General features: G+C 31.3%; 1 protein-coding gene across 2 annotated transcripts in view; it reads left to right on the top strand.

The window, feature by feature from the left end:
• LOC143231652 (protein APCDD1-like) overlaps positions 1–27311 on the top strand; it is a 137533-nt gene that overhangs the window by 30752 nt on the left and 79470 nt on the right. The window contains exon 2 of one of the 2 annotated variants that reach the window (XM_076466200.1): positions 382–556. In XM_076466200.1, the coding sequence (XP_076322315.1) occupies positions 382–556 (175 nt within the window). The remainder of the gene's footprint in view (positions 1–381; positions 557–27311) is intronic. The other variant, XM_076466201.1, reaches the window with a different exon arrangement.

Below are 27311 nucleotides of genomic sequence, written 5' to 3'. Positions count from 1 at the left end.
AGGTAGTTCAGTCTATAAAAGTTATTTAGATTATATGACTGGGCATGGAAAGAAGGCAGTTCAGTCTCACCTTATTCAGATTATATAACTGGATATAAAAAGAAAGATAGTTCAGTCTATAAAAGTTATTTAGATTATATGACTGGGCATGGAAAGAAGGCAGTTCAGTTTTTTATACAGAAACTCTACACGTTAATGATGAAATTTATCATAGAAAATAAAATATGCTCTAAGGAACATCAGTTATTGTCGTGAAATTCTAAGATAATGATCAGTAAACTATTCACCGTATTTATTGGTGATTTTGAATGAAATTCTCTAATTTTCATTTGCTGTATTATGTTATTGTGTTTCTAAGAAGATGCTATTTTCTTGACGTAGCAGCATTATGCTACTCCGAGGGTCAGATGACAAGAAACCTACGTCATCATCTCATCCAGAAAACAGATGATGATCGAAATCGATGTGACCACTGGCAAAGACTTGTTACTCTTAGCCAGAAGATGGTGTCGGCTCCACTACCTCCAAATGTTATAGGAGAATGGGTGTCAGAAGGGTAAGTTTAAGTTTAGTGTATCATTTGTAAATAAAAGGTTGAATTCATTGTGCAAAATGATTAGAATATGCAAAAAATACATCCAGTATCAAGGCCCGGCATGGCCGAGCGTGTAAGGCGTGCGACTCGTAATCCGATGGTCGCGGGTTCGCGCCCGCGTCGCGCTAAATATGCTCGCCCTCCCAGCCGTGGGGGCGTATAATGTGACGGTCAATCCCACTATTCGTTGGTAAAAGAGTAGCCCAAGAGTTGGCGGTGGGTGGTGATGACTAGCTCCCTTCGCTCTTGCCTTCCACTGCTAAATTAGGGACGTTTAACGCAGATAACCCTCGTGTAGCTTTGCGCGAAATTCAAAAAAACAAACATCCAGTATGTATTTATTTGGTATGTGGACACTATAAATTAGCAACTCTGTGTTAATTTACATTTGACAAATGGCTACTAGGAGTATCACGCTGTAATATGTTTTATAAATAAGCTTGTTTCTCTAATATCGATACCTCTTGGTATTCGGTATATTATAATGGTAAAAATCATTAGCTTCTGTCTACCTACAATCATAGCAACACTTAACAACAGTATATTTCTAGTCAATTAAAAATATTCAATATCTTTATATCACTAATAATATTGATTTAACTGAATTATTGGTTATGTTAAGTATGTATATCAAACGTGACTTACTATAGTTAAGTCACAACGAATCATACTATAAATATCCATGGTATTTCAAATATCAACATAATCTAGTCTTTGGCAACTACAGTTTTTTAAATAACAATAATGAACTCAAGAAAAACCATTTATTTATATGTTTGTGTATATTATGTGTTTTAATAATGCGATGTACTCTTTTGCTGAACAAACTGAAATTTTGGTTTTGAATATGTTACAAAACCAGAGTGAAATGTTGAGAAAGAATCATCAGTAAAAATCGAAAGTTCCAGAAATTAAGTTTCTATAATAATGTTTGCGGATGGAAATAGAAATGAACAGTTTTTCAGTATTTTATTGATATAGATGTGTATTATGAGAGATGATGGCAGTTTAGGTTCTTCTCTTTAACTCTAACTTTATATATATATACGTACATATATAGCGAAAAGCTATTCTGTGAACCTACCTTCCTTTGAAAATGAAACCACTGTCTTTATTCCATCTCTGTATTTCTGTTTGCCTTCAGATCGGCTGTAACATCAAACCTCCTATCGATGTGAGAGTCTTAATGCACCATGAATTATGTTTATTCTAAGGTTTCGAACATACTTGAGACGAGAGGAGACTCTTGTAGAATGATATGGAATTATTATGCTCTAGAGTGAGCATGTGCTTCTTAAAAAAGTCTAGAAAAACCACGTCGAAGCAAGTTCGTCTGGTCATTGGTCGTGATGAGAAAATATGTCTTCGCTGAATATTTTATTAATATGATTCCACTGTATCATCGTAAATTTGTGAAAGTTTCTAGTCCTTTCATTTCCGGATTTGTGTATTTTATATATTTAGAGATATCGTTTGCTTGTCTGTACTTTAATTCAGCTTGTCAGTAACTGTGAGTTTCATTAATTTTAGTATAAACACATTTCTAGAATTATTATTAGCAACATAAGTAGTGACGACGACAGTAAGATCGATAATTATATAAATTACTTACTGAATGAAGACAAAAACATAACACAAAATTATTTCCATTAATTTGCGTCACGTTCTAAAGTATTTTAAAATTCTAATATTGATTGTAACTCATTCATATTTGTTTTCAGTAAATACAAACAACTCGTGATATTTTAAAACTTAATATACAATTAAAATTAACGTTTTATATTTACACAATTTTTAAAACTTTATTTAAACCGTCGATGGCTTCCATTTTAATAGTACACTGCGTCGTCTTGGGGAGCTAGTAGCAAGATATAGGCCCGGCATGGCCAAGCTCGTTAAGGCGTTCGACTCCCAATCCGAGGGTCGCGCGTTCGAATCCCGGTCGCACCAAACGTTCTCGCCCTTTCAGCCGTGGGGGCGTTATATGCGACGATCAATCCCACTATTCGTTGGTAAAAGAGTAGCCCAAGAGTTGGCAGTAGGTTGTGATGATTAGCCGCCTTCGCTCTTGCCTTCCACTGCTAAGTTAGGGACGTTTGACGCAGATAGCCCTCGTGTAGCTTTGCGCGAAATTAAAAACAAACAAACAAACCATCATTTCTAGTGATTCTTTTCTATTTAAAGCTGTAATGTTTCGAGTTTGAGCTCAAATTGTAGTTTTCCCATAAAATGTTGTACTGTGTTGTTTTTACATGTTGTGCAATACCTGAGTTTTCTATTTTAGTGTTTCTTACGTATCCCTTACGTTACTGTTTCAAATCCATTTTAGTTTGACCAGTATACATACTTCTACGTTCACATGATATTTTCTAAATCCAGTTTTATCTGTGATGTACCTCAACATTTCTTTAATCCTGTTCATTGGTTGAAAGATAGGCGAAGAGTTTTGTTCTTTCTTAAAATGTTTAAATAACTGACCTAGTCGTGGAACATAAAATAAATTTAGATTCTTTGTTTTGTTTTTCTTAAACAGATCTCAACGCAGTATTGTTTAACTAATATTAAGCCTTTTTTAAATTTCTTAAATGCGCCATCTACCACATTGGTTCAAACCTTCCTTCAACAGCTACATATTTAATTAATATAAATTCTTTCTGACTTGAACATATTTCTGAAGCTCTGTAAACATATGTATCAAATGTACAAATCGTTGTTATGGTTTTAAAATAACAAAAAACAACGTTTATGTTGTAAATCATAAAGAAGACTGTGAATGTCGTTTATCCACAAGATATTAGTCACATATCACATGTTTTTATACTTGTGAGAAACAGTCGGCTCATATATATATATATATAATCACTATTCAATTTGCTATCAAATAAAGAAACGCCCAAACTTATTTCCAAGCAATTAATAAAACTATTATTTTAATGAATGATACAGTCGTAGAAATATAATATTCTGGAAGTGATGTTATGAAAATGTATGATATTATACATTTAATTGGAAAGACAGAGAATATAAAAACCTTCATTATTTCGAATCCCATTTTAAAGTAAGGTGCTACACATCTGTGGTAACTGAACTATTATCTTTCAATTTCATATGCAAATTTCGTGTCTAATATCATCGATTTTCCCGTATGTAGTTTTAGTTAAGCTATATTTAATGCGATGGTTTAATGGAGATTTTTCTGTTTTATTCTACGCATTACCACCTATGTATAAAGAATAATATATTTGTAGTGACTCCAGCCAGACGCAAGGTTAGTTCGGTTTTTTTGAAAAGGAAACTTGGTTTCAAGATCACTTATTCAGAATATTTCTAAACTTTTGTAAAGCAGAAAATTAAAACAGATTGTTCGCTGAGACTAGCTATTTAACATTCAAATCACAGCTAATGTCTTTATATCAGCTCAAAAGAAATTTTTATCATTCAAGACCAAATAAATCACTTATAAATGGATCTACTTTGTGAATGGCCAATAAGTTCACAAGTCCACGGGGTTCACTCATTTATCAAATAACTCTTTCAAGAATGAAGGTTATAAAGAAATCATGCTAGTTAAAGTTTCTGGATTTAGTTCTATATCCATGGCATGATTACCTATAACGTATAAACATTTTGTTTTCGATTTAATAGAGGATTTGTAATCATAAAGCCGAAAGAGATTATAATAAAGGTAATTAACAATTTACTAATTTTAATTTGAGGGTACAACTGTATAAATCAGTGAAATATAATAAAACAGCGCTACCCTAGAAATACAACAAACAACAATGTTTTCAACAGTGTGGGGAATACAACACACAACAATGTTTTAAACACTGTGGGGAATACAATAAACAACAATGTTTTAAACAGTGTGAGGAATATAACAAACAACAATGTTTTAAACACTGTGGGGAATACAACAAACAACAATGTTTTAAACAGTGTGGGGAATATGTCACACAATAAACTTTTAACCTGTAGGGGGAGTAATGGAAAAAAACACACAATATTTTAACTAGTCGTTGGAACGTAACAACAAAGTTACAACCCAATAGTGGGAATATGTCATACAATAATGTTTTAACCTCTTGTGGGAATATATCAAACAACAGTGTTTTAACCTGAAGTGAGAATACGTCAAACAACAATGTTTTAATCTGTAGTGGGAATAATAGAAACAACAATATTTTAACTGCTAATGAGAATATATCTAGCAACAAGGTTTTAACCCGTAATGAGAATAATAGAAACAATAATATTTGAACCTGCAGTGGGAGGATGTCAAAACAATGTTATAAACGAATAGTGGGGTTAAGGTAAACAATATTATATCCTCTAGTGAGAATACTTCGAACAAAAATGTTTTAAGCTGCAGAGGGAATATGTCAAACAACAATGTTATAAAGCAATAGTGGGAATGAGATAAAAATAATTCTAGCTTCTGGTAAGAATACTTCAAGCAACAATTTTTTAACTAGTAGTGGTAATATGTGAAACAAAAATGTTTTCATCTATATGGGAATGTGTCAGACCGCAGTGTTTTAACCTATAGAAGAAATATGTCAAACAACATCGTTTAATGCATAGTGGGAAGAATAAAAACAACAACGTTTTAATCTGTAATGGGAATAATAGAAACAACAATGTTTTAACCTGTAGTTTGAATATGTCAAACAACAACGTTATAAACCAGTACTGAGATTATGCCAAATAACTTTGTTATAAATAATTAGTGGGAATATATTAAACAATAATGTTTTAATCTCTAACAGGAATATGTCTAACAATAATGTTTTAAACTGTAGTTTGAATGTGTCAAACAACAATGTTATAAACTAATAGTGGGAATAATATAAACAACATTCTAGTGTGTAGTAGAATATTCAAATAACAATGTTTTAACTAGTTGGGGGAATATGTAACACAATAATGTTTTAACCTGTAGTGGGAATATTAAAAAACTATTTTAACTAGTAGTTGGAACGTAAAAACATTGTTATAAGCCAGTTTTACAATGTAGTTGGAGGATGTCAAACAACAATGCTATTAACTAATAGTGGGAATAAGATAAACAACATTTTAGACTGCAGTGGGAATATGTAAAACAACATTGCTATTAACCAATTGCTCGAATATATCAAACAATAATGTTTTAATTTATTTTTGGAATATGTCAGATATAAATATTATAAACTAATAGTGGGAATAAGATAAACAACATTCTACCCTGTAGTGAGAATATGTCAAACAACACTGTTATATCTTGTAGTGGGAATACGTCAAACAACGTTTTAACAATTGTGGGAATATGCCAAATATCAATGTTATAAACTATTGTGGGAATAAGATAAACAACATTCTATCCTGTGGTAGGAATATGTCAAATAACTATGTTTTAAACCAATAGAGGGAATATGTTAAACAGCATTGTTTTCATCTATATTGCGAATTATAGAAACAACTTTTTAACCTGTAGTAGGAATGTGTCAAACAAGAATGTTTTAATCTATAATAAGAATAATGTTATAAGGTAATAGTGGGAATATATCAAACAGTAATGTTTTAACCTGTAATGGGAATGTGTCAAACAACAATGTTATTAATTATAGTGGGAATAAGATAAACAACCTTCTGGCCTCTGGTAAGAATACTTCAGACAACAATGTTTTAACTAGTCGTGGTAGTATGTGAAACAACAGTGTTTTAATTTGTTATGGGAATGTGTCAAACAACAATGTTATTAATTAATAGTGGAAATAAGATAACCTTCTGGCCTCTGGTAAGAATACTTCAGACAACAATGTTTTCACTAGTCGTGGTAGTATGTGAAACAACAGTGTTTTAATTTGTTATGGGAATGTGTCAAACAACAATGTTATTAATTAATAGTGGGAAAAAGATAAACAACATATTAGCCAGCCGTTTTTACATATATATTTTTCTCTACAAGTGGGTTTTCTCGTCATCGCGGAATATTTTAATCTATTGTGGGAATATGTGAAACATCAGTATTATAAACTAACAGTGGGAATAAGATTAAAATCATTCTACCCTATGGTGGGAATATGTCAAATAATAATGTAACTTTTAGAGGGAATATGCGAAGCAGCAGTATATTAGCTGATAGTAGGAATATGTCAAAAACATTTTTTTTATTCTACAGTGGGTAAAATAGAAACAATAATGTTTTAACCTGTTATTGGAATATGTCAAACAACAATGTAACAAACCATTACTGGGAATATGTCAAACAACAATGTTATAAAGCAATAGTGGAAATATGTCAAACTAACACTCTTATAAACCAATAGTGGGAAGATGCCAAACAATAATGATTTAATCTTTTGTGGGAATATGTTACGCAACAATGTTTTAACCTGTAGTGGGTATACGTCAAACAACGTTTTAACTAGTAGTTGGAATATGTCAAACAATAATGTTTTAACCTATAGTGGGAACAACAGAAACAACAATTTTTAAACTGTTGCTGGAATATAAGAAACAACAATGTTTTAATCTACAGTGAGAATATGTAAAACAACAATGATATAAACCAATAGTGGGAATATTTCAAACAACGTTTTAATCTATTGTGCGAATAATAGGAACAACAATGTTTTAACCCATAGTAGGAATGTACCAAACAAGAATGTTTTAATCTATAATAAGAATAATAAAACAATAGTGTTATAATCTATAATAAGAATAATAAAACAATAATGTTATAATCTATAATAAGAATAATAAAACAATAATGTTATAATCTATAATAAGAATAATAAAACAATAATGTTATGAACAAAGAGGGCAAAAATGTCAAACAACTATGTTTCAAACTGTAGTGGGAATAATATAAAGAACAATGTTTTAACCTGTAGTAAGAATATGTAAAATAATAATGTTTTAATCTATAATGTTAATATGTCAAATAACAATGTTTTAACCTGTAGTGGGAATGTGTCAAACAACAGTGTTATAAATTAATAATGGGAATAAGGTAAACAACCTTCTAGCGTGTAGTAGAATATTTAAACAACACGTTTTTAACAAGTAATGGGAATATGTCAAGCAATAATGTTTTAACCTGTAGCGAGAGTGACAAAAACAACAATATTTTATCTTGCAGTAGGAATGTGCCAAAAAACAATGTTTTAATTTATAGTGGGAATATGTCACACAATAATATTTAACCTATAATGGGAATAGTAAAAACAACAATATTAGTGGGAATAGTAGTGGGAATGTAACAATAATGTTATAAACCAATAGTGGGAACATGTCAAACAATAATGTTTTAATCTGTTGCTGGAATATCTCAAATAACAATGTTTTAACCTGTAGTTGAAAAACGTCAAACAACAATGTTTCAATCTATAATGGGAATATGTCAAACAACAATATTATACAACAATATGAAAAATAAGATAAATAACATTCTAGCCTATAGTAGGAATTTTTCAAACAACAATGTTTTAACTAGTAGTCGGTGTGTGTCAAACATTAATGTTTTAACCTGTAGTGGGAATAACAGAAAACAACAATATTTTAACCTGTAGTGAGAATAAGAGAAACAAAATCCTTTTAATTAATAGTGGAAATAAAAGAAACGACAATGTTTTCACCTGTAGTGGGAATATATCAAACAACAATATTTTAATCCATAGTGGGAATAACTGCAACAACAATGTTAAAAGCAATCCTCAGAATACGTGAAACAACAATGTTATAAAGCAATACTCAGAATACGTGAAACAACAATGTTATAAAGCAATACTCAGAATACGTGAAACAACAATGTTATAAAGCAATACTCAGAATACGTGAAACAACAATGTTATAAAGCAATACTCAGAATACGTGAAACAACAATGTTATAAAGCAATACTCAGAATATGTGAAACAACAGTGTTAGAAACCAATAGTGCGAATGGGTCAAACAGCAATGTTTTATCCTGTAGTGGGAATGTTTCAAACAACAGTTTCTTAACCTGTAATAGGAATGTGTCAAACAACAATGCTTTCTCTATAGTGGGAATAATAGAAACAAAAATATTTTAACCGGTAGTGGAAATAAAATAAACAACATTCTAGCCTGTAGTGTTAATATGTCTAACAATATTTTAACCTGTAGTGTTAATATGTCTAACAATATTTTATCCTGTAGTGTTAATATGTCTAACAATATTTTAACCTGTAGTGGGAATATGTAAAACAACAATGTTATAAACGAATAGTGGGAACATGCCATACACAATGTTTTAATTTTCAATGGGAATAATAGAAACAACGTCTTAACCTCTAATGGGAATATGCCAAACAATAATGTTTTATTCTATAGTTGGAATACGTCAAACAACAATGTTTAAACATATAGTGGGAATAAACTAAACAATAATATTTTAGCCAATATAAATAAGCCGACTATTTAAACAGTCTGTTCCTGTCTATATATACATTTATATTTTTGTGTCTAATTAATTGTTGTTTTGTGTTATGTGATACCAAATTTTCTGTGTTGATTGTATTTTCTCTGATATGTGAACAAAGAACAGCTTCTGAAAGCATCCCAAAACGAAGTATTAATATTTTATTAGAAATTTTCACATTCCAGAGAAAAAGGTTTGGTATAACGTTACTCACAAATTATGTGTACGGAAACTGGTATTGATATGTAGAAGAACATTTGAAATAACTATGAACGTTTAGAATACTTATCTTGTCCTAACTTATCATTTATGGATCTCGCAGTATGAGCTCAAGTGGTTCTTAAAAATTGAGGAATAATTTATATAAGTGGTCATTCAAAACTAAAAATTACTTTCAGCCTTTGGTATGTTTTCCATAAATTATTTTTTTGTAAACTGAAGACGGACTAAATGAATTTATTTGAAAATAAAAACAAACATGTTTTAAACAAAGTTTAAAATTTTAGTGTAAATACTAGTTTCTGTGAAATTCAATAATATTTCAATAATTTAACAAATTACCTAACAAGTGAAAGTTAACAAATGAAAGTCAGTTAAAACAAATTAAATAGTAAAATGAGTGATTATTAATATTAAATTCAAAATATTTTCGTTTCTTTTTTTTATCTATAACAAAATAATTGAACTTAAACCACTTGCAGTATGATGTTTTCTGTAGTTTGTTTGTTTTTTTGAATTTCGCGCAAAGCTACTCGAGGACTATCTGCGCTAGCCGTCCCTAAATTAGCAGTGTAAGACATGAAGGCAGCTAGTCATCACCACCAATCGCCAACTCTTGGACTACTTTTTTACCAACGAATAGTGGGATTGATCGTTACATTATAACGCCACCACGGTTGAAAGGGCGAGCATTTTTGGCGCGACGGGGATGCGAACCCGCGACCCTCAGATTACGAGTCGAACGCCTTAACATACTTGGCCATGCCGGGCCATGTTTTTTGTAGAATAAATACATCCAGCATCATTTGTGATATTATCTCCTGGTGTCTGTATAATTAAGAAATTTATGTTTCTGCTATGATTAATTGTTTATGGTGTTACCATTAACGTGTTCAGTTAAAGAGATGGTACTAATTAAACATATATAGCTGTTATTCACTGATTTTCAACTCACTTTTTAAACATAGAGATAAAGATCGTTCTTATGGTCTTTAAAATATCATTTTTTATTTAAAATTTCATAATAACGTTATTTACATATCCTATCAACATAAATGATGTATATAGTTTTAAACGAGGCTTTCTTAAATTTAATTGAATAAAATGAATATTATTTGTGAAACTATGTATTTCAGTCAATAGAAATCTGTCAATATGGCAAACAATTGTATCATTAAAACATAAGCAGAGCTTTATTCTGAAGTAACATAAAATGAGTAACTCTGATAATAAGTTAACATTTTCATTCGAATTGGCTAATAGTTATTTTAATACATTGATTGTGCACTTTGTCACCAGTGTTTATTATTAGATTGGCACTTTGCCACTAATGTTTATTGTTAGATTGTACACTTTGCCACCAATGTTTATTGTTAGATTGTGCACTTTGTCACCAATGTTTATTGTTAGATTGTGCACTTTGTCACCAATGTTTATTGTTAGATTGTACACTTTGTCACCAATGTTTATTGTTAGATTGTGCACTTTGTCACCGATGTTTATTGTTTGATGTGAGATTTTCATGAATTTTAAAAAAATCCGGTCTCTTTTTTGACTATGTTTTCAGTGAAAGTGACCAATTATTTTACTGCAGTCTAAACAACTTCAATTTTCAATACTCCTTTTTGGTTCAGTAGCATTTTGTGAAATCCATAGAGTTTGGAAGTTCTGCCTTTCGTACATTATAGTCAGATTATTAGTTCGGTATATTTCGGTCTTTGTGGACCATGGAGGGTCAGGTGTTTCGAAACCCCTTACTCCTTCCTGAACTATTGTTAATTTTAAGCTTCAGTATAGTAATGGATCTCATTTCTACTTTATGGTATTGTTTTCTTTTCATTAATCTTATGAGATATCTAGTATTAGATGTATGTGAATGATTAACTTGTTTTGCTAGCCCTGTGCAGGTTGGTTGTAGATATTGTATTACTGAACGCACGAATACTTTTATTGAATACATTTTTTTTCTCTTCTTTATGGACCTTCTGAGTTTTCCCAATAGATGATTTTCCTTTTTATTTCTTTAGCCATTTGTTTCGCTCAATTAAACCTTAATGGTTTAGGAATTTTAAAATGAGGTATTCCTTATCGTGACATATGATTTCCAGTTGCATGATATTTAGTAGACTGGTGGTATTTTAAATGTTATTACCTTATCGCCTTTAATATAATTTGTCTGCTTAGTTATTCAAGGCCTATTTGAAATTGGGAATCGAGTGTGACCAAATAGTTTGTGAGTCTGGACCGTGAATCCGAAGGTTCATTGTTCACAGCACAATGCCAAGACAAAACAAGATAACTCTTTGGTTCCGTGAAAGCTTTATAAGAGTGACACTCAATTTTGTTGGGTGCTGTTGATCAGCTGATTGTTATGAACTGTTAACTAGCTGATCGTTGGATACTGTTGGTTAACTGATTTTTCTTAAGCAAAATAGTAGGTGACAAACATAAGTAGTTAGGGCTCATGTTCTCTCCCCTACGAGTCGACACGCATTTAGTGCCCTCTGGCGGTGAGAGTGGCAAGTGTTGCCTTAACTACTAGCATATCTAACTATTTTGTGTGTTAGCGAGCAAAATTATAAACAATAAAACGAATTGTAGTTTGGTGGAAGTACTTTAGATATATTTTTTGACTTGAAATGCATTGAAAGATGCGCCAGAGTTGATTATTAGTTGACAATTGCTGAAGTTAGGCGGATACTTCATGTGGTCAATGTAAGAGGTAGAAAAGTTACCAGTGTTTTTATGTGTTAAATAAACCGAAGATGTTCCTTTCTGTATATATTGAAAGTGTAATGTACAATTATTATTCGTTTCTTAAGGTTTCACAGATGAATTATTTGGTTACATTTGGAGCTGTGGTTATTAATAATTCCTCTGTAATACTTAAAACCATTTATCGGAAATGTCCTACTGATGTCAGTCCTTTGAATGGTCTGACTATTGACTAAATCGATTTCTGTGTTTTTGTTGAATGTTTAAGAATCTAGTCTTTTCAAGCACTTGTTTAACTGGTCTTGATTTTCTAAAGAAAAAATAGTTTTCCAGTGAAGCCTTCGTTTTGAAAGTCTTTAGAAAGTCGCATAAAAACTTTTTTTGTAAACTGCAAACAAAAGATTTTTTTTTTACTTTCTTTACTGGAAAATAATTCTGTAGAGAAGCGACTTTATAGCTAAGCTTCTGGTAAAGCACAGAAATAATAAATATTATAAAAAATATACCATAAGTTTTTCTGAGGATAGAGGGCTGTCTCACCTGGTAAATCAGTGATTAATAATAGAAAATTTTAGTAGAAGGAAATTTTTTTTTTATTCTATTAAAAACATCTCCAAATCTAAAGCCTCTTACTGTACATCATTAGCAACAAAAAAGAAATCCAATAAAAAAAGTTGACTTTCCTTCATCAGAGGTAAAAGGCAGATATGCTTCTTTAACAAATTTTAGCTAACTAACGAAAACACATTATAAAACAGAAAATTTCTAATTAAAGAACTTAATTACAGTCATAAAACGTTTAATAAAAAAAGGAAACATTTAGTATCTTAAGTGAGGCTATTATTGTTTAATGAAGTAAACTATTCGACATCGTAAAAGTAGTATTATAGTTTCTAATTAAGAAGCCGTCAAATCGTAATCCGAGGGTCGCGGGTTCGAATCCCTGTCGCACCAAAACATGCTGACCCTTTCAGCCGTGGGGGATGTCATAAGGTGCGGGTCAATCCCACTATTCGTTGGTAAAAAAGTAACCCAAGCGTTGGCGGTAGTTGGTAATGATTAGCCACCTTCCCTCTAGTTTTACACTACTAAACTAGGAATGGCTAGCGCAGATAGCCCTCGTGTAGCATTGCGCAAAATTTAAAAACAAACAAACAAATTAAGATATAATGCACTAAATACTACTATAGGGGATAGAAACCCAATGAAAAGTTTCAGTAATGGGGGTTGTAAATCATAAACTACTCGTTCCAATATACAATAAAGGTGCAAATTCATTAAAATAAAAACAAGATCATAAATTTTTTCAGGTTCAGGAACTAATTTCCTTATCTTAATAACCGTTTTCAACAATAGCAAACACAATAATATGTCGAATTATTATGTTATTTTATCCAAATGGAACATTATAGGTTAGTTGTTCAATTAAACTCGAAACTTAACTTAGCAGTAGTAAAAAACCAAAAATTACAATACTTAGTTGTTATTTTTTGGACGTAATTACATAATTCAGTTATTATTCTTGTAATTATATTATTCAACTTTTATTCTTGTTGGCCCGGCATGGCCAAGCGTGTTAAGGCGTACGACTCGTAATTTGAGGGTCGCGGGTTTGCATCCCGGTCGCGCCAAACATGCTCGCCCTTTCAGCCGTGAGGACGTTATAATGTGACGATCAATCCCACTATTCGTTGGTAAAAGAGTAGCCCAAGAGTTGGCGGTGGGTGGTGATGACTAGCTGCCTTCCCTCTAGCCTTACACTGCTAAATTAGGGACGGCTAGCACAGATAGTCCTCGAGTAGCTTTGTGCGAAATTCAAAACAAACAAACAAACAATTTATTCTTGTAATTGTAAAATTCATCTTTTATTCTCGTGGATCTAGTTACACAATTCAGCTATTATTTATGTGGACTTAATTACATAATTAATCTATTATTCTTGTAAGTACATAATTCATCTGTTATTTCTGTTGACTTTCCATGTGCTGTTTCTTCTTCAACCAAAAGTTCTCTCCCAAGAGCACTTAAGCACATTACTACTTCGAAACTTGTCAAGAATCTCAACTACAGTTAAGGCTTGAGTATTCTCTTTTTGACACTTGTTTACTATGCTGTTATACCTTCATAAGTATATCATAAGTATTATAATATATACTATATTTTACTATGGCAGGTCGTGTTTCTCAGTTCGTAAACATTCAAACGGTACAAACTACGAAGAAGTATTGTACTTATAAAGTAAATTATCAAAGTCCTTCGGAATGATACGTTCAGCACAAAATAGTAATGATCTCAAAAATATATTCCATTAAATTTTATAATTTACATAATGTACCATTTTTGTTTGAGATTTGGTTCAGATAAAGATTATTTTACTTCAGCAAATAAAGACTGACCTATTTTCGCTTGAAAAGTAATGTCCACAAACATGTATATCAACAAAATAACCTAATAATTCACTAGTAATGTTCATGAACTACCTGATTCATTCAATATCATTATCATGAGAGCAAAAAGTATAGACTTTTGACGAGAGTGTTGTTTAAATTTTTGTGGTTCCTATTTACCTTCATACTGTTTTTACGAGCACAAAATGTTTAGTGGTTTGTGAAACATGTAATTTTGCACCAAATGAATGATTGATTTTATAGCTTTTAATTTTTAACTGATGGTAAGTAAAACTTGATCGATGGTTGTAATGTTCTTTTGTTCATAATTGCGTCGTGCTAATGTTCATAATTGCGTCGTGCTGCATGTTGTACTGAGCATTCTTATATTTATCACATCACGTTTTATCAGCAGGTTTTAATTTTGAACAACAAAATAACTTATTTGTTGTGCTTACAGTTTGGCCTGGCATGGCCTAGCGCGTTAAGGCGTGCGCTTCGTAATCTGAGGGGCGCGGGTTCGCGCCCGAGTCCCGCCAAACATGCTCGCCCTCCCAGCCGTGGGGGCGTTATAAAGTGTCGGTCAATCCCACTTTTCGTTGGTAAAAGAGTAGCCCAAGAGTTGGCGGTGGGTGGTGATAACTAGCTGCCTTCCCTCTAGTCTTACACTGCAAAATTAGGGACAGCAAGCACAGATAGCCCTCGAGTAGCTTTGTGCGAAATTCCAAAACAAACAAACAAAAAGCTTACAGTTTGGCAGAAAAAGATACGTCTATATAATAATAATAGTACTGTCTGTTTTTCGTCCACATAACAACTTAGTAGAGTATGGATTGATCTTTATCGGAACTGATATGGAGGCTCATTGGGTTGGGTCACATAAAATTTTTAGTTTTGCAGTTTTTATGGGCGTTTCTCTATTTTTTAACACAAATTCGCCCCCGTAGATAGATTTTCATCAAATATGATGTGGAAGTTCGTTAGATAAATAAAGGAATACAACAAATTTTCTAAGTTTTCATTTTGCGTTTCATATACTCATTTTTAGCGCTACTTTTAGCTTTCTTGGTATGAAGGTTTGTTGGGTTCACGTAGACATACATGCAAACTTGTAGATTCACATATTTTGCACTTTTTGGGACATTTTTTACAACTACATATAACAGAAGCAACTTTTCATCTCCTAAGATAAACTTTCATTAATCAGAAATTTACATAACGTACCTTCGGAAGACAGGCACTCTAGATACTTATCTCTTGTAATACGTTTTTATAAATGACATCACATTCTTCAGTATTATTTGAAAGTTCACAGGAAAATAACATCATTACGATTAAAACGCTTGAGGATATTTTATACGCTGGTTTTTAGGGTTCTAAACAAAAGAAACCTCGTAAATAAAACATTTTTTTATGTGGATTACCTCTCACCGTTCTAAAACCTAATTATTTGTAACTTAACTTATTTACCATAATTTATTACTACATGTACATCGATTTGTAAACTAAATATATTGTACCTCAAAGGTCTCGACTCTCAGAAGCTCAAAAATATTCCTCATTGCAACAGGCAAACATATGAACACATAATTAACACCTAACATTGTTAGTACTGCACGACTCACAAACCTGTTAAGTTGATGATAAGTTAAGAGTTATGTAAATGTTAGGCCTTCATATAAACTACTTGATGAGTATTCAGAGAACGTCTAGGAAGGCAAATCTGTGTTCGTTGATGGACTCACTAAATGAATAGTTTTTGGTTTTAAGTACTCAATGATTTGAAGAAAATAATGACTTCTTGAGATGAACAAATAAACAATAACCTCAAACAATAACCTCAAGTGAAAATTTTCCATTACATCGTGATGTGTAGTTATATAAGCAGTCAACCTTTCTCGTAACTCAAAGCTCAGTATCGCATCTTTTAGCTTAAAAAGAAAACTCGTACAATATTCAATCATATATATATATATAACCATTCACGTGAAATCACCTACATAAATACGGAGACCTAGCAAATTGTATACATTCAACTTCCATTAAGGTTATTCTGAGAAACGTGTATAAACAGAGGAGTTTGAAACTCCGTTGCTATGGAAATGGTTACTAGGCTAGGTTAATGTTGCCACTGGATTCAATCAATTCTTCGTTGTCTTTACAGTACCTTCTTCCTCAGTTCTGTCTGCAGAATGACTTGTGGAGCATTAGGTAGAAGCATATATACGATCTGTCTAATTATGAAGACAAAGTCTCGTTCTCAGGAGATAATGCTTGACGTCAAGAGAGGAATGAAGATGGATTCATCACACTTAGGTTCCCCTAGGAGACGTCGCTCTGGAAGTTCACATTCCCCTTAATTAGTGATATATTTACATACATGAATGTCACAACTTACCTTCAAGAGTCACAGGGATTAGTTGACATTTTCCTGAATTGGTGATATACCTACATCTATAAAAGTCACAGCTTACCTTCAAGAGTCACAGGGATTAGTTGACATTTTCCTGAATTGGTGATATACCTACATCTATAAAAGTCACAGCTTACCTTCAAGAGTCACAGGGATTAGTTGACATTATCCTGAATTGGTGATATACTTATATCTATAAAAGTCACAGTTTACGTTCAAAAGTCACTAGGATTAGTTGACATTATCCTGAATTGGTGATATATTTACATCTATGAAAGTCACAGCTTACGTTTAAACGTCACTAGGGAAGTTGACATTTTCCCAAATCGGTGATGTATTTACACCCAGCGAAATCGTACCCTACCCTATAAGATCAGAACAAGGTCATGAACAATTATTGTTGAATATTTCTAAACAAACTCCAAGTTGACTTTTCAATTCTTCTGAAGTACAAATTGTTGGTTTTACGTTCTACATTTTCCGTCCCAAGCTAGTATAGCGGTAAGTCTACGGATTTACAAAGCTAAAATCAGGCGTTCGATTCCCCTCGGTGGACTCAGCAGATATACCCACGTGGCTTTGTTATAAGAAAACACTCATTCTTCCATTTTCATTTTAATAAAATGTATTAGGTTTTCGTGTTCAGATTTGAACCTACAACTAATGTAATATGAGTGAATTCTAATTCTTATTAGTAAAATCGCTCTTTTTAAAAATCGATTTCTGGAAAGTGATTTTTCTAGAAAGAAAGTTTCAGGAGCTCCATAGTTTAATTGTTAATGCGACGAAACAAATTATTATGCTTTAAAACAAGTATATTTTTAATGCGACGAAACAAATTATTATGCTTTAAAACAAGTATATTTTTAATGCGACGAAACAAATTATTATGCTTTAAAACAAGTATATTTTAATGCGACGAAACAAATTATTATGCTTTAAAACAAGTATATTTTTAATGCAACGAAACAAATTATTATGCTTTAAAACAAGTATATTTTTAATGCGACGAAACAAATTATTATGCTTTAAAACAAGTATATTTTTAATGCGACGAAACAAATTATTATGCTTTAAAACAAGTATATTTTTAATGCGACGAAACAAATTATTATGCTTTAAAACAAGTATATTTTTAATGCGACGAAACAAATTATTATGCTTTAAAACAAGTATATTTTTAATGCAACGAAACAAATTATTATGCTTTAAAACAAGTATATTTTTAATGCGACGAAACAAATTATTATGCTTTAAAACAAGTATATTTTAATGCAACGAAACAAATTATTATGCTTTAAAACAAGTATATTTTTAATGCGACGAAACAAATTATTATGCTTTAAAACAAGTATATTTTTAATGCGACGAAACAAATTATTATGCTTTAAAACAAGTATATTTTTAATGCGACGAAACAAATTATTATGCTTTAAAACAAGTATATTTTTGAAAATAATTGAGTAATTCGTGTTATTACCGGCCTTTAAGTACAGACTAAATGTCTACGCTATTAAGATGCTATACACGGATATTCTATTACAATGAATATCACTATGGTAATTATATGAAGCTAGAATTTCATCTAGATTAGGACTGTATGCACGAGCGAAAAAGAGTCGTCCTTTCATATTAAGACCAATTTCATTTGAGTCTGTTTCATTAATTATAGGGTTTCTATTTTATTTCTATCAAGACATGTTGAACCTGTACTTTTTCTAACATCATGAATGGCTCTGTTAAAGACAGGACAGAGCGTGATGTTAAACCATTCTGCCAAAACATGATAAAAATATAAACCTAACAATTTGTGTTAAACGTTATTGAAAATATATGAGTAGTATTATGTATTTGTTTTCAATAAGATAAACATTTGTAGTAATGATAATAATGAAAATGAAGTTCTCCTACGTAGTATTTAGAATATATTGGAATAAAAAGCATATAACCCGAGTCCTTTCTAAAGGTGGGCTTTTCTTCTTCATGAGTAAACTATGTGTTTTATAATAATTGAGATTATATTTGTGTTTTATAGAACTGATTGAAGATGTGTGTTTTATAACACTGGAGATAATATTTGTGTTTTATAGAACTGATTGAAGATGTGTGTTTTATAACACTGGAGATAATATTTGTGTTTTATAGAACTGATTGAAGATGTGTGTTTTATAACACTGGAGATAATATTTGTTTTGTTAAAATTTATATGAAATCTGTGTCCACATTCTAAAACGGAAGATGATATTTGTGTTTTATTTTGGAATTTCGCACAAAGCTACTCGAGGGCTATCTGTGCTAGCCGTCCCTAATTTAGCAGTGTAAGGCTAGAGGGAAGGCAGTTAGTCATCACCACCCACCCCCAACTCTTTTACCAACGAATAGTGGGATAGACCGTAACATTATACACCCCCACGGCTGGGAGGGCGAGCGTTTTTAGCGCGACGCGGGCTCGAACCCGCGACCCTCGGATTACGAGTCGCACGCCTTACGCGCTAGGCCATGCCGGGCCGTCTGTGTTTTATAAGACTTTAGATGATATCAGTTTTTTATAGACTGGGGATAATATCTGTGCTTTAAAAGAGTGGAAATGATATCTGTGTTTTAGAAAACTAAAACGATACATGTGCTTTTTAAAATCAGAGATTAAACCTATGTTTTACGAAACAGGATATGATACATGTGTTTTGTTTTAAGACTGGAGGTGATACATGTTTCATAAAACTGGAAATGATATCTGTTTTATAAGACAGGAGGCGATTTATGTGTTCTCATAAGACTGAATATGATATCTGTGTTTTACAAGACTGCAAATGATATATGTGTTTTATAAGACAGGAGGCGATTTATGTGTTCTCATAAGACTGAATATGATATCTGTGTTTTACAAGACTGCAAATGATATATGTGTTTTTATAAGACTGGAGAAGATATACGTTTAATTAGACTTAAGATGTTATCGATATTTTATGAATCTGGGATGATATTTGTTTTATATAACACTGGAGGTGATATCTGTTTTTAAACATTGGAAACGGAAAATGTGTTTTATATGACTGGCTGGAGAAGGTATTTGCATTTTATAAAACTGAGATGATTTCCATGTTTTATATGATGAAAGATAATTTTTGTGTTTTATAAAACTGAAGATAATATTTGTCTTTTACAAGATTAGCAGTGATATCTATGTTTTATAAAACTGGAAATGAAATATATGTTTTATAAGACTGACTGTATATGGTATATGTGTTTTATTGGACTTTATATAATATCTTTTTTTTATAAGATTGGAGATAATATTTGTGTTTTATAAGAATGATTGGAGGTGATTCTGTGTTTTATAAGACTAGAGATTATATCTGTTTTATAGGCCTGGGAAGAATATTTGTGTTGAGATTATACATGTATTTTATAAGACTGGAAATATCATCTGTGTGATATATAAAAGTGGAGTTGACATCTGTGTGATATATAAACGTGGAGTTGACATCTGTGTGATATATAAAAGTGGAGTTGACATCTGTGTGATATATAAAAGTGGAGTTGACATCTGTGTGATATATAAAAGTGGAGTTGACATCTGTGTGATATATAAAAGTGGTGTTGACATCAGTGTGATATATAAACGTGGAGTTGACATCTGTGTGATATATAAACGTGGTGTTGACATCTGTGTGTGAAAAGAGTGAAAATGATATCCTTGTTCTAGTCATCGTTTTTATTTTAATTTTTATCTAGTGATATGATAGCAGTTAATTGATTTCTACAAGTTTTAGAGCAGTGCTAACAGTTAAATCATTAGTCCTAAGTATTCTAATATTTCTTACAGTAAATAATAAATTAGTTACAAAGTTTTCTTTATCATCAGTTGAAAACTGAAAGAAATTATTTGCGTGGTTTCAGATTACGATGGATAAGCTGCAGTCAGTTTGTTCCATCACCCAATGTTCAGTTTGTTCCATCACCCAATGTTCAGTTTGTTCCATCACCCAATGTACGTTTATTGTGAAAGAAATATTAGTGTATATCTTAGAACTTTAAAAAAAAAACAACTCGAAATGTGAACCTTGCTTAAAGACATAGTGCTTGCGCTATGTGTGGCCAGAATTAGGTCTATATCTAAGAATGTTTTCAAGTGGTACTTGACTTTGTGTTTTGGTGATAAATGTATGACCCATGGGTGAGTTCGTTTTATGTCCCCAAGCTTATCTTTACTGTCGTCTTTCCTTCTGTCTTCTCTGCACCTTATAGCGTAGAATTAACCGTTGTAAGATAATTAATTTTTGAGAAAGCCCAGGTAAGGAGATTTTCCTAAATGACAATCTATTTTTGGTTTAATACCAGCTGTTTCCTGTGATGATATATAGAGCGTTGTTACCTGCTTTGTCCATCAGATTAACGATTGCATGCGTTCAATCGATTTGACGTGATCGTGTTATTTTCGTGTTGTCTTCGTGACAAACAACACTGTACGGATCGTGTTCTTCCCTACCGATCGTTTAGCGAATCACGTGACTTGCATATCAACAGATTGAGTGATTTCGAGAGTATCATCTATTTCTTCAAGGTGGCAGCACTGGTAATAGATCTCCTTCTTGTGTCTAATGTTGCCTAGCTTATCAAAGAACGCATCTCGTTTCTCCAGACGTCATTCAAAGCTGAAGAACATACATATATGATATGTTGGTATTCAGTGGATTATTTTCCATTAAGATTAGCACTTAGATACCAGCATGTTTAAAAACACTTTAAAATAACGATAATTACTTGGTGAACGAATCAGGTTTTGGAATATAAATAAAGTAATTAAGACGAGAATCTCAGTTATCACTTTGCCCTAAAAGAAGCAAACTACTTACAAATGACGTTAACAAATGAAGGTCTCACTGAGTTCTCCATCATGAGAGACTAAACTAAAACCTTTGAATTCAACAATATGTTTATCTTGAAAAATGTATCAGGATAATAAAATGTTTCCATTAATATAAAACAATAACATTATGTTTTCAGGATAATAAAATGTTTCCATTAATATAAAACAATAACATTATGTTTTCAGGATAATAAAATGTTTCCATTAATACAAAACAATAACATTATGTTTTCAGGATAATAAAATGTTTCCATTAATACAAAACAATAACATTATGTTTTCAGGATAATAAAATGTTTCCATTAATATAAAACAATAACATTATGTTTTCAGGATAATAAAATGTTTCCATTAATACAAAACAATAACATTATCTTTTAAGGATAGTTTCCATTAATACAAAACAATAACATTATGTTTTAAGGATAATAAAATGATAATAAAATGTTTCAGGATAATAAAATGTTTCCATTAATACAAAACAATAACATTATACAAAACAATAACATTATGTTTTCAGGATAATGAAATGTTTCCATTAATACAAAACAATAACATTATGTTTTAAGGATAATAAAATGTTTCCATTAATACGAAACAATAACATTATGTTTTAAGGATAATAAAATGTTTTCATTAATACAAAACAATAACATTATGTTTTCAGGATAATAAAATGTTTCCATTAATACAAAACAATAACATTATGTTTTCAGGATAATAAAATGTTTCCATTAATACAAAACAATAACATTATGTTTTCAGGATAATAAAATGTTTCCATTAATACAAAACAATAACATTATGTTTTCAGGATAATAAAATGTTTCCATTAATACAAAACAATAACATTATGTTTTCAGGATAATAAAATGTTTCCATTAATACAAAACAATAACATTATGTTTTCCATTTTGTCCAATACCTTCTGGTTGTTTAAAAACAATTTAAAAGTCGAAACATTTCGTGTAACTGTTTTATATCACTCATCTTTCATCGTGTAGCACAAAATAAAATGACTCTTACGGTTTGTTTTATTAATGAAATTATATAAGTTTCTAATTAATTCCTTATTCACAGATTTAAATAAATTACTTAACGTTATTAAGGTGCACAACTTGGTAGTAAAACCCATGTAATCACGTTGACTACTTCATGTTAGTCAGTCCAACGTATGTTGTTTATTACCGTAATCAACTTGTGTCTGTTTCTTATATCAGAATGATTTATTTCATAACTGACTTAGGTTTTTTTTTCCCATTAAATCCAAATATAAACAAAACTACCAGATTTTTACTTTCATTTTACCCACTAACATAATAATCCCAGGCAGGGGCTCTGAAAGCGAGTAGGTTGTTATGAGTTAAAGAAAGTGAGGAATAGAAATCAACCACTTCCATCAAATGGAAGTTTGCGACTCTCAATCAGTAGAGGCTTAACTCAACTATTTAGAGCACTCATGTAAGCTGCATTTCCAAGAAAGTAATGGATCAATAAAATATCACTTACAATCCTGACATTGTTGTTTATCAGAACAAGAAAAGAAAGCAGAGAAACGGTCATCCTGTGATTCCGCAGCCCTATACGTGTTTCTAGTCGAAGTACACAATACAACCGGTAAAAGTAACTTAAAGCAAGTGCTAATATGGGAATCAGAAAAAGAGACTGAAAACTTTCTGCCGATCAATGGTTTTTTTTTCACTTGCAAATTCTCGAGAAGTTCAGTCAAATCAAGTTTTGTTAGAAGGCTGTAATAACATAGCAAGTGATTTCTTTAATTAAATTTGCAAGATCTCGCTGACTAACAGTGAAAAAAACAACCAGTAATGTAGCACAGTGTTCATATTCCAAAGTCCTTTGTTATAAGTAACACAAAAAGTAGTGTTCTAAACGTTCACATGTTAATTGGTTTCGCAACGAATGTAGCACATTTTACGTTTTATCGCTAAAGTATATTTATTTGTGTTTTAAACGTGCACATGTTAAATGTTTTCACAATTAATATAATACTTTTAACATTTTAATGATATATGTTATATTTATTAACGTTTTCAACCGACACATACTGATTGTCTTAACAACTAATGTAACACTTTTTGTTTACATAACTAAATTATATTTATATCATGAAATGTTTATAACTATTCAGTGCCAATAGGGCCTTCGCCAAATTCCAGGACTCATGAGGAGAACTGAGATACGACATACAGTGTATTTAATACCCATAGCTCTATACATATCAACAATATTCATGAACAACAATCGTTATGAGATAAACTTATGACACTATATTTATATCAACAACATTCATAAGTAACAATCGTTATGAGATAAACTTATGACACTATATTTATATCAACAACATTCATAAGTAACAGCCGTTATGAGATAAACTCATGGCACTACATATATATATCAACAACATTCATGAACAACAGCCGTCATGAGATAAACTCATGGCATTACATATATATATCAACAATATTCATGAACAACAATCGTTATGAGATAAACTTATGACACTATATTTATATCAACAACATTCATAAGTAACAGCCGTTATGAGATAAACTCATGGCACTACATATATATATCAACAACATTCATGAACAACAGCCGTTATGAGATAAACTCATGGCATTACATATATATATCAACAATATTCATGAACAACAATCGTTATGAGATAAACTTATGACACTATATTTATATCAACAACATTCATAAGTAACAGCCGTCATGAGATAAACTCATGGCACTACATATATATATCAACAACATTCATGAACAACAGCCGTTACGGGATAAACTCATGGCACTACATATATATATCAACAACATTCATAAGGAACAGCCGTTATGAGATAAACTTATGGCACTATATATATATATCAACAACATTCATAAGTAACAGCCGTCATGAGATAAACTTATGGCACTACATATATATATCAACAACATTCATGAACAACAGCCGTTATGGAATAAACTTATGACACTATATTTATATCAACAACATTCATAAGTAACAATCGTTATGAGATAAACTTATGACACTATATTTATATCAACAACATTCATAAGTAACAGCCGTTATGAGATAAACTCATGGCACTACATATATATATATCAACAACATTCATGAACAACAGCCGTTATGAGATAAACTTATGACACTATATTTATATCAACAACATTCATGAACAACAGCCGTTATGAGATAAACTTATGACACTATATTTATATCAACAACATTCATGAACAACAGCCGTTATGAGATAAACTCATGGCACTATATTTATATCAACAACATTCATAATCAACAGCCGTTATGAGATAAACTCATGGCACTACATATTTATATCAACAACATTCATGAACAACAGCCGTTATGAGATAAACTTATGACACTATATTTATATCAACAACATTCATATGTAACAGCCGTTATGAGATAAACTCATGGCACTACATATATATATCAACAACATTCATGAACAACAGCCGTTATGAGATAAACTCATGGCACTACATATATATATCAACAACATTCATGAACAACAATCGTTATGAGATAAACTTATGACACTATATTTATATCAACAACATTCATAAGTAACAGCCGTCATGAGATAAACTCATGGCACTACATATATATATCAACAACATTCATGAACAACAGCCGTTATGAGATAAACTCATGGCACTACATATACATATCAACAATATTCATGAACAACAATCGTTATGAGATAAACTCATGGCACTACATATATATATCAACAACATTCATGAACAACAGCCGTTATGATATAAACTCATGGCACTACATATATATATCAACAACATTCATGAACAACAGCCGTTATGAGATAAACTCATGGCACTACATATATATATCAACAACATTCATGAACAACAGCCGTTATGAGATAAACTCATGGCACTACATATACATATCAACAACATTCATGAACAACAGCCGTTATGAGGTAAACTCATGGCACTACATATATATCAACAACATTCATGAACAACAATCGTTATGAGATAAACTTATGACACTATATTTATATCAACAACATTCATAAGTAACAGCCGTTATGAGATAAACTCATGGCACTACATATATATATCAACAACATTTATGAACAACAGCCGTAATGAGATAAACTCATGGCACTACATATATATATCAACAACATTCATGAACAACAGCCGTTATGAGATAAACTCATGGCACTACATATACATATCAACAATATTCATGAACAACAGCCGTTATGAGATAAACTTATGACACTATATTTATATCAACAACATTCATAAGTAACAGCCGTTATGAGATAAACTCATGGCACTACATATTTATATCAACAACATTCATGAACAACAGCCGTTATGAGATAAACTTATGACACTATATTTATATCAACAACATTCATATGTAACAGCCGTTATGAGATAAACTCATGGCACTACATATATATATCAACAACATTCATGAACAACAGCCGTTATGAGATAAACTCATGGCACTACATATATATATCAACAACATTCATGAACAACAGCCGTTATGAAATAAACTTATGACACTATATTTATATCAACAACTATTAATATTGTAGTTTTTAAAACATTTTCCTACACTGGGTAATGGAACCAGAAATTATGTTACAATCGTGTATACAGCCTTAGAGTGAATTATGTTACAATCGTGTATACAGCTTTAGAGTGAATTATGTTACAATCGTGTATACAGCTTTAGAGTGAATTATGTTACAATCGTGTATACAGCCTTAGAGTGAATTGTGTTACAATCGTGTACAAAGCCACTAAGTGAGATAATATGCTAATCTCCACGTGAGATAGTTGTATGTTGATGACTTGCATTTCCTTCATATAGTTTCCTGATAAAGTTTTATAGATGATTCAGTAGGTCAAATATAAGTGTAGATTCCTGATAAAGTTTTACAGATGAATTAGTAGATTAAATATCAGTGTAGATTCTTGGTAAAGTTTTATAGGTGAGATAGTTGGTCAAATATAAGTGTAGATTCCTGATAAAGTTTTATACATTAGGTAGTAGGTTCAGTATTAATGTCGAATTCCGTTAAAGTTTTAAAGATGAATTAGTAGCTCAAATATGAGTGTAGATTCCTCTTAAAGTTTTATAGATAAATTAGTAGATCAAAAATGAGAGTGAAAATTTCTGATAAAGTTTTATAAGTGAATTAATAGGTCCAGTATGAATGTACCTTCCCGATAAAGTTTATAAATAAGTTAGTATGTGAAATAAGAGTATAACTTCCCGATAAAGTTTTTTAGATGAGTTAGTATGTCAAATATATGTGTAGATTCCTGAGAAAAGTGTATAGAATAGTTAGTAAGTCAAATATGAGTATAAATTCCCGATAAAGTTTTTTGGATGAGTTAGTAGATTCAATATGACTGTAACTGGTGAAACCACAGCGTTATAGTTTTGTTCAGCCGAAGTTATCATAAATACTGGCAGCTTTAATATGAACGTGAAATTTAAAATGGCGTCCTATCTATTTTCGTGGTTTTATGTCAGTTCAGTTTGGTCGGTTTATTTAATTTTATTAACTGCTGTTTTAACTGCATATATTTTTAAGTTGTTATATTGTGTAAAATAAAGATATTTATTGTATTGAAACCTATCCGC

The sequence above is a fragment of the Tachypleus tridentatus genome, chromosome 11 (assembly GCF_004210375.1).
Source record: "Tachypleus tridentatus isolate NWPU-2018 chromosome 11, ASM421037v1, whole genome shotgun sequence".
Taxonomy (NCBI): Eukaryota; Metazoa; Arthropoda; class Merostomata; order Xiphosura; family Limulidae; genus Tachypleus; species Tachypleus tridentatus.
The sequence above is the reverse complement of the archived record's forward strand: the minus strand, read 5'-3'. Positions and strand labels throughout refer to the sequence as shown.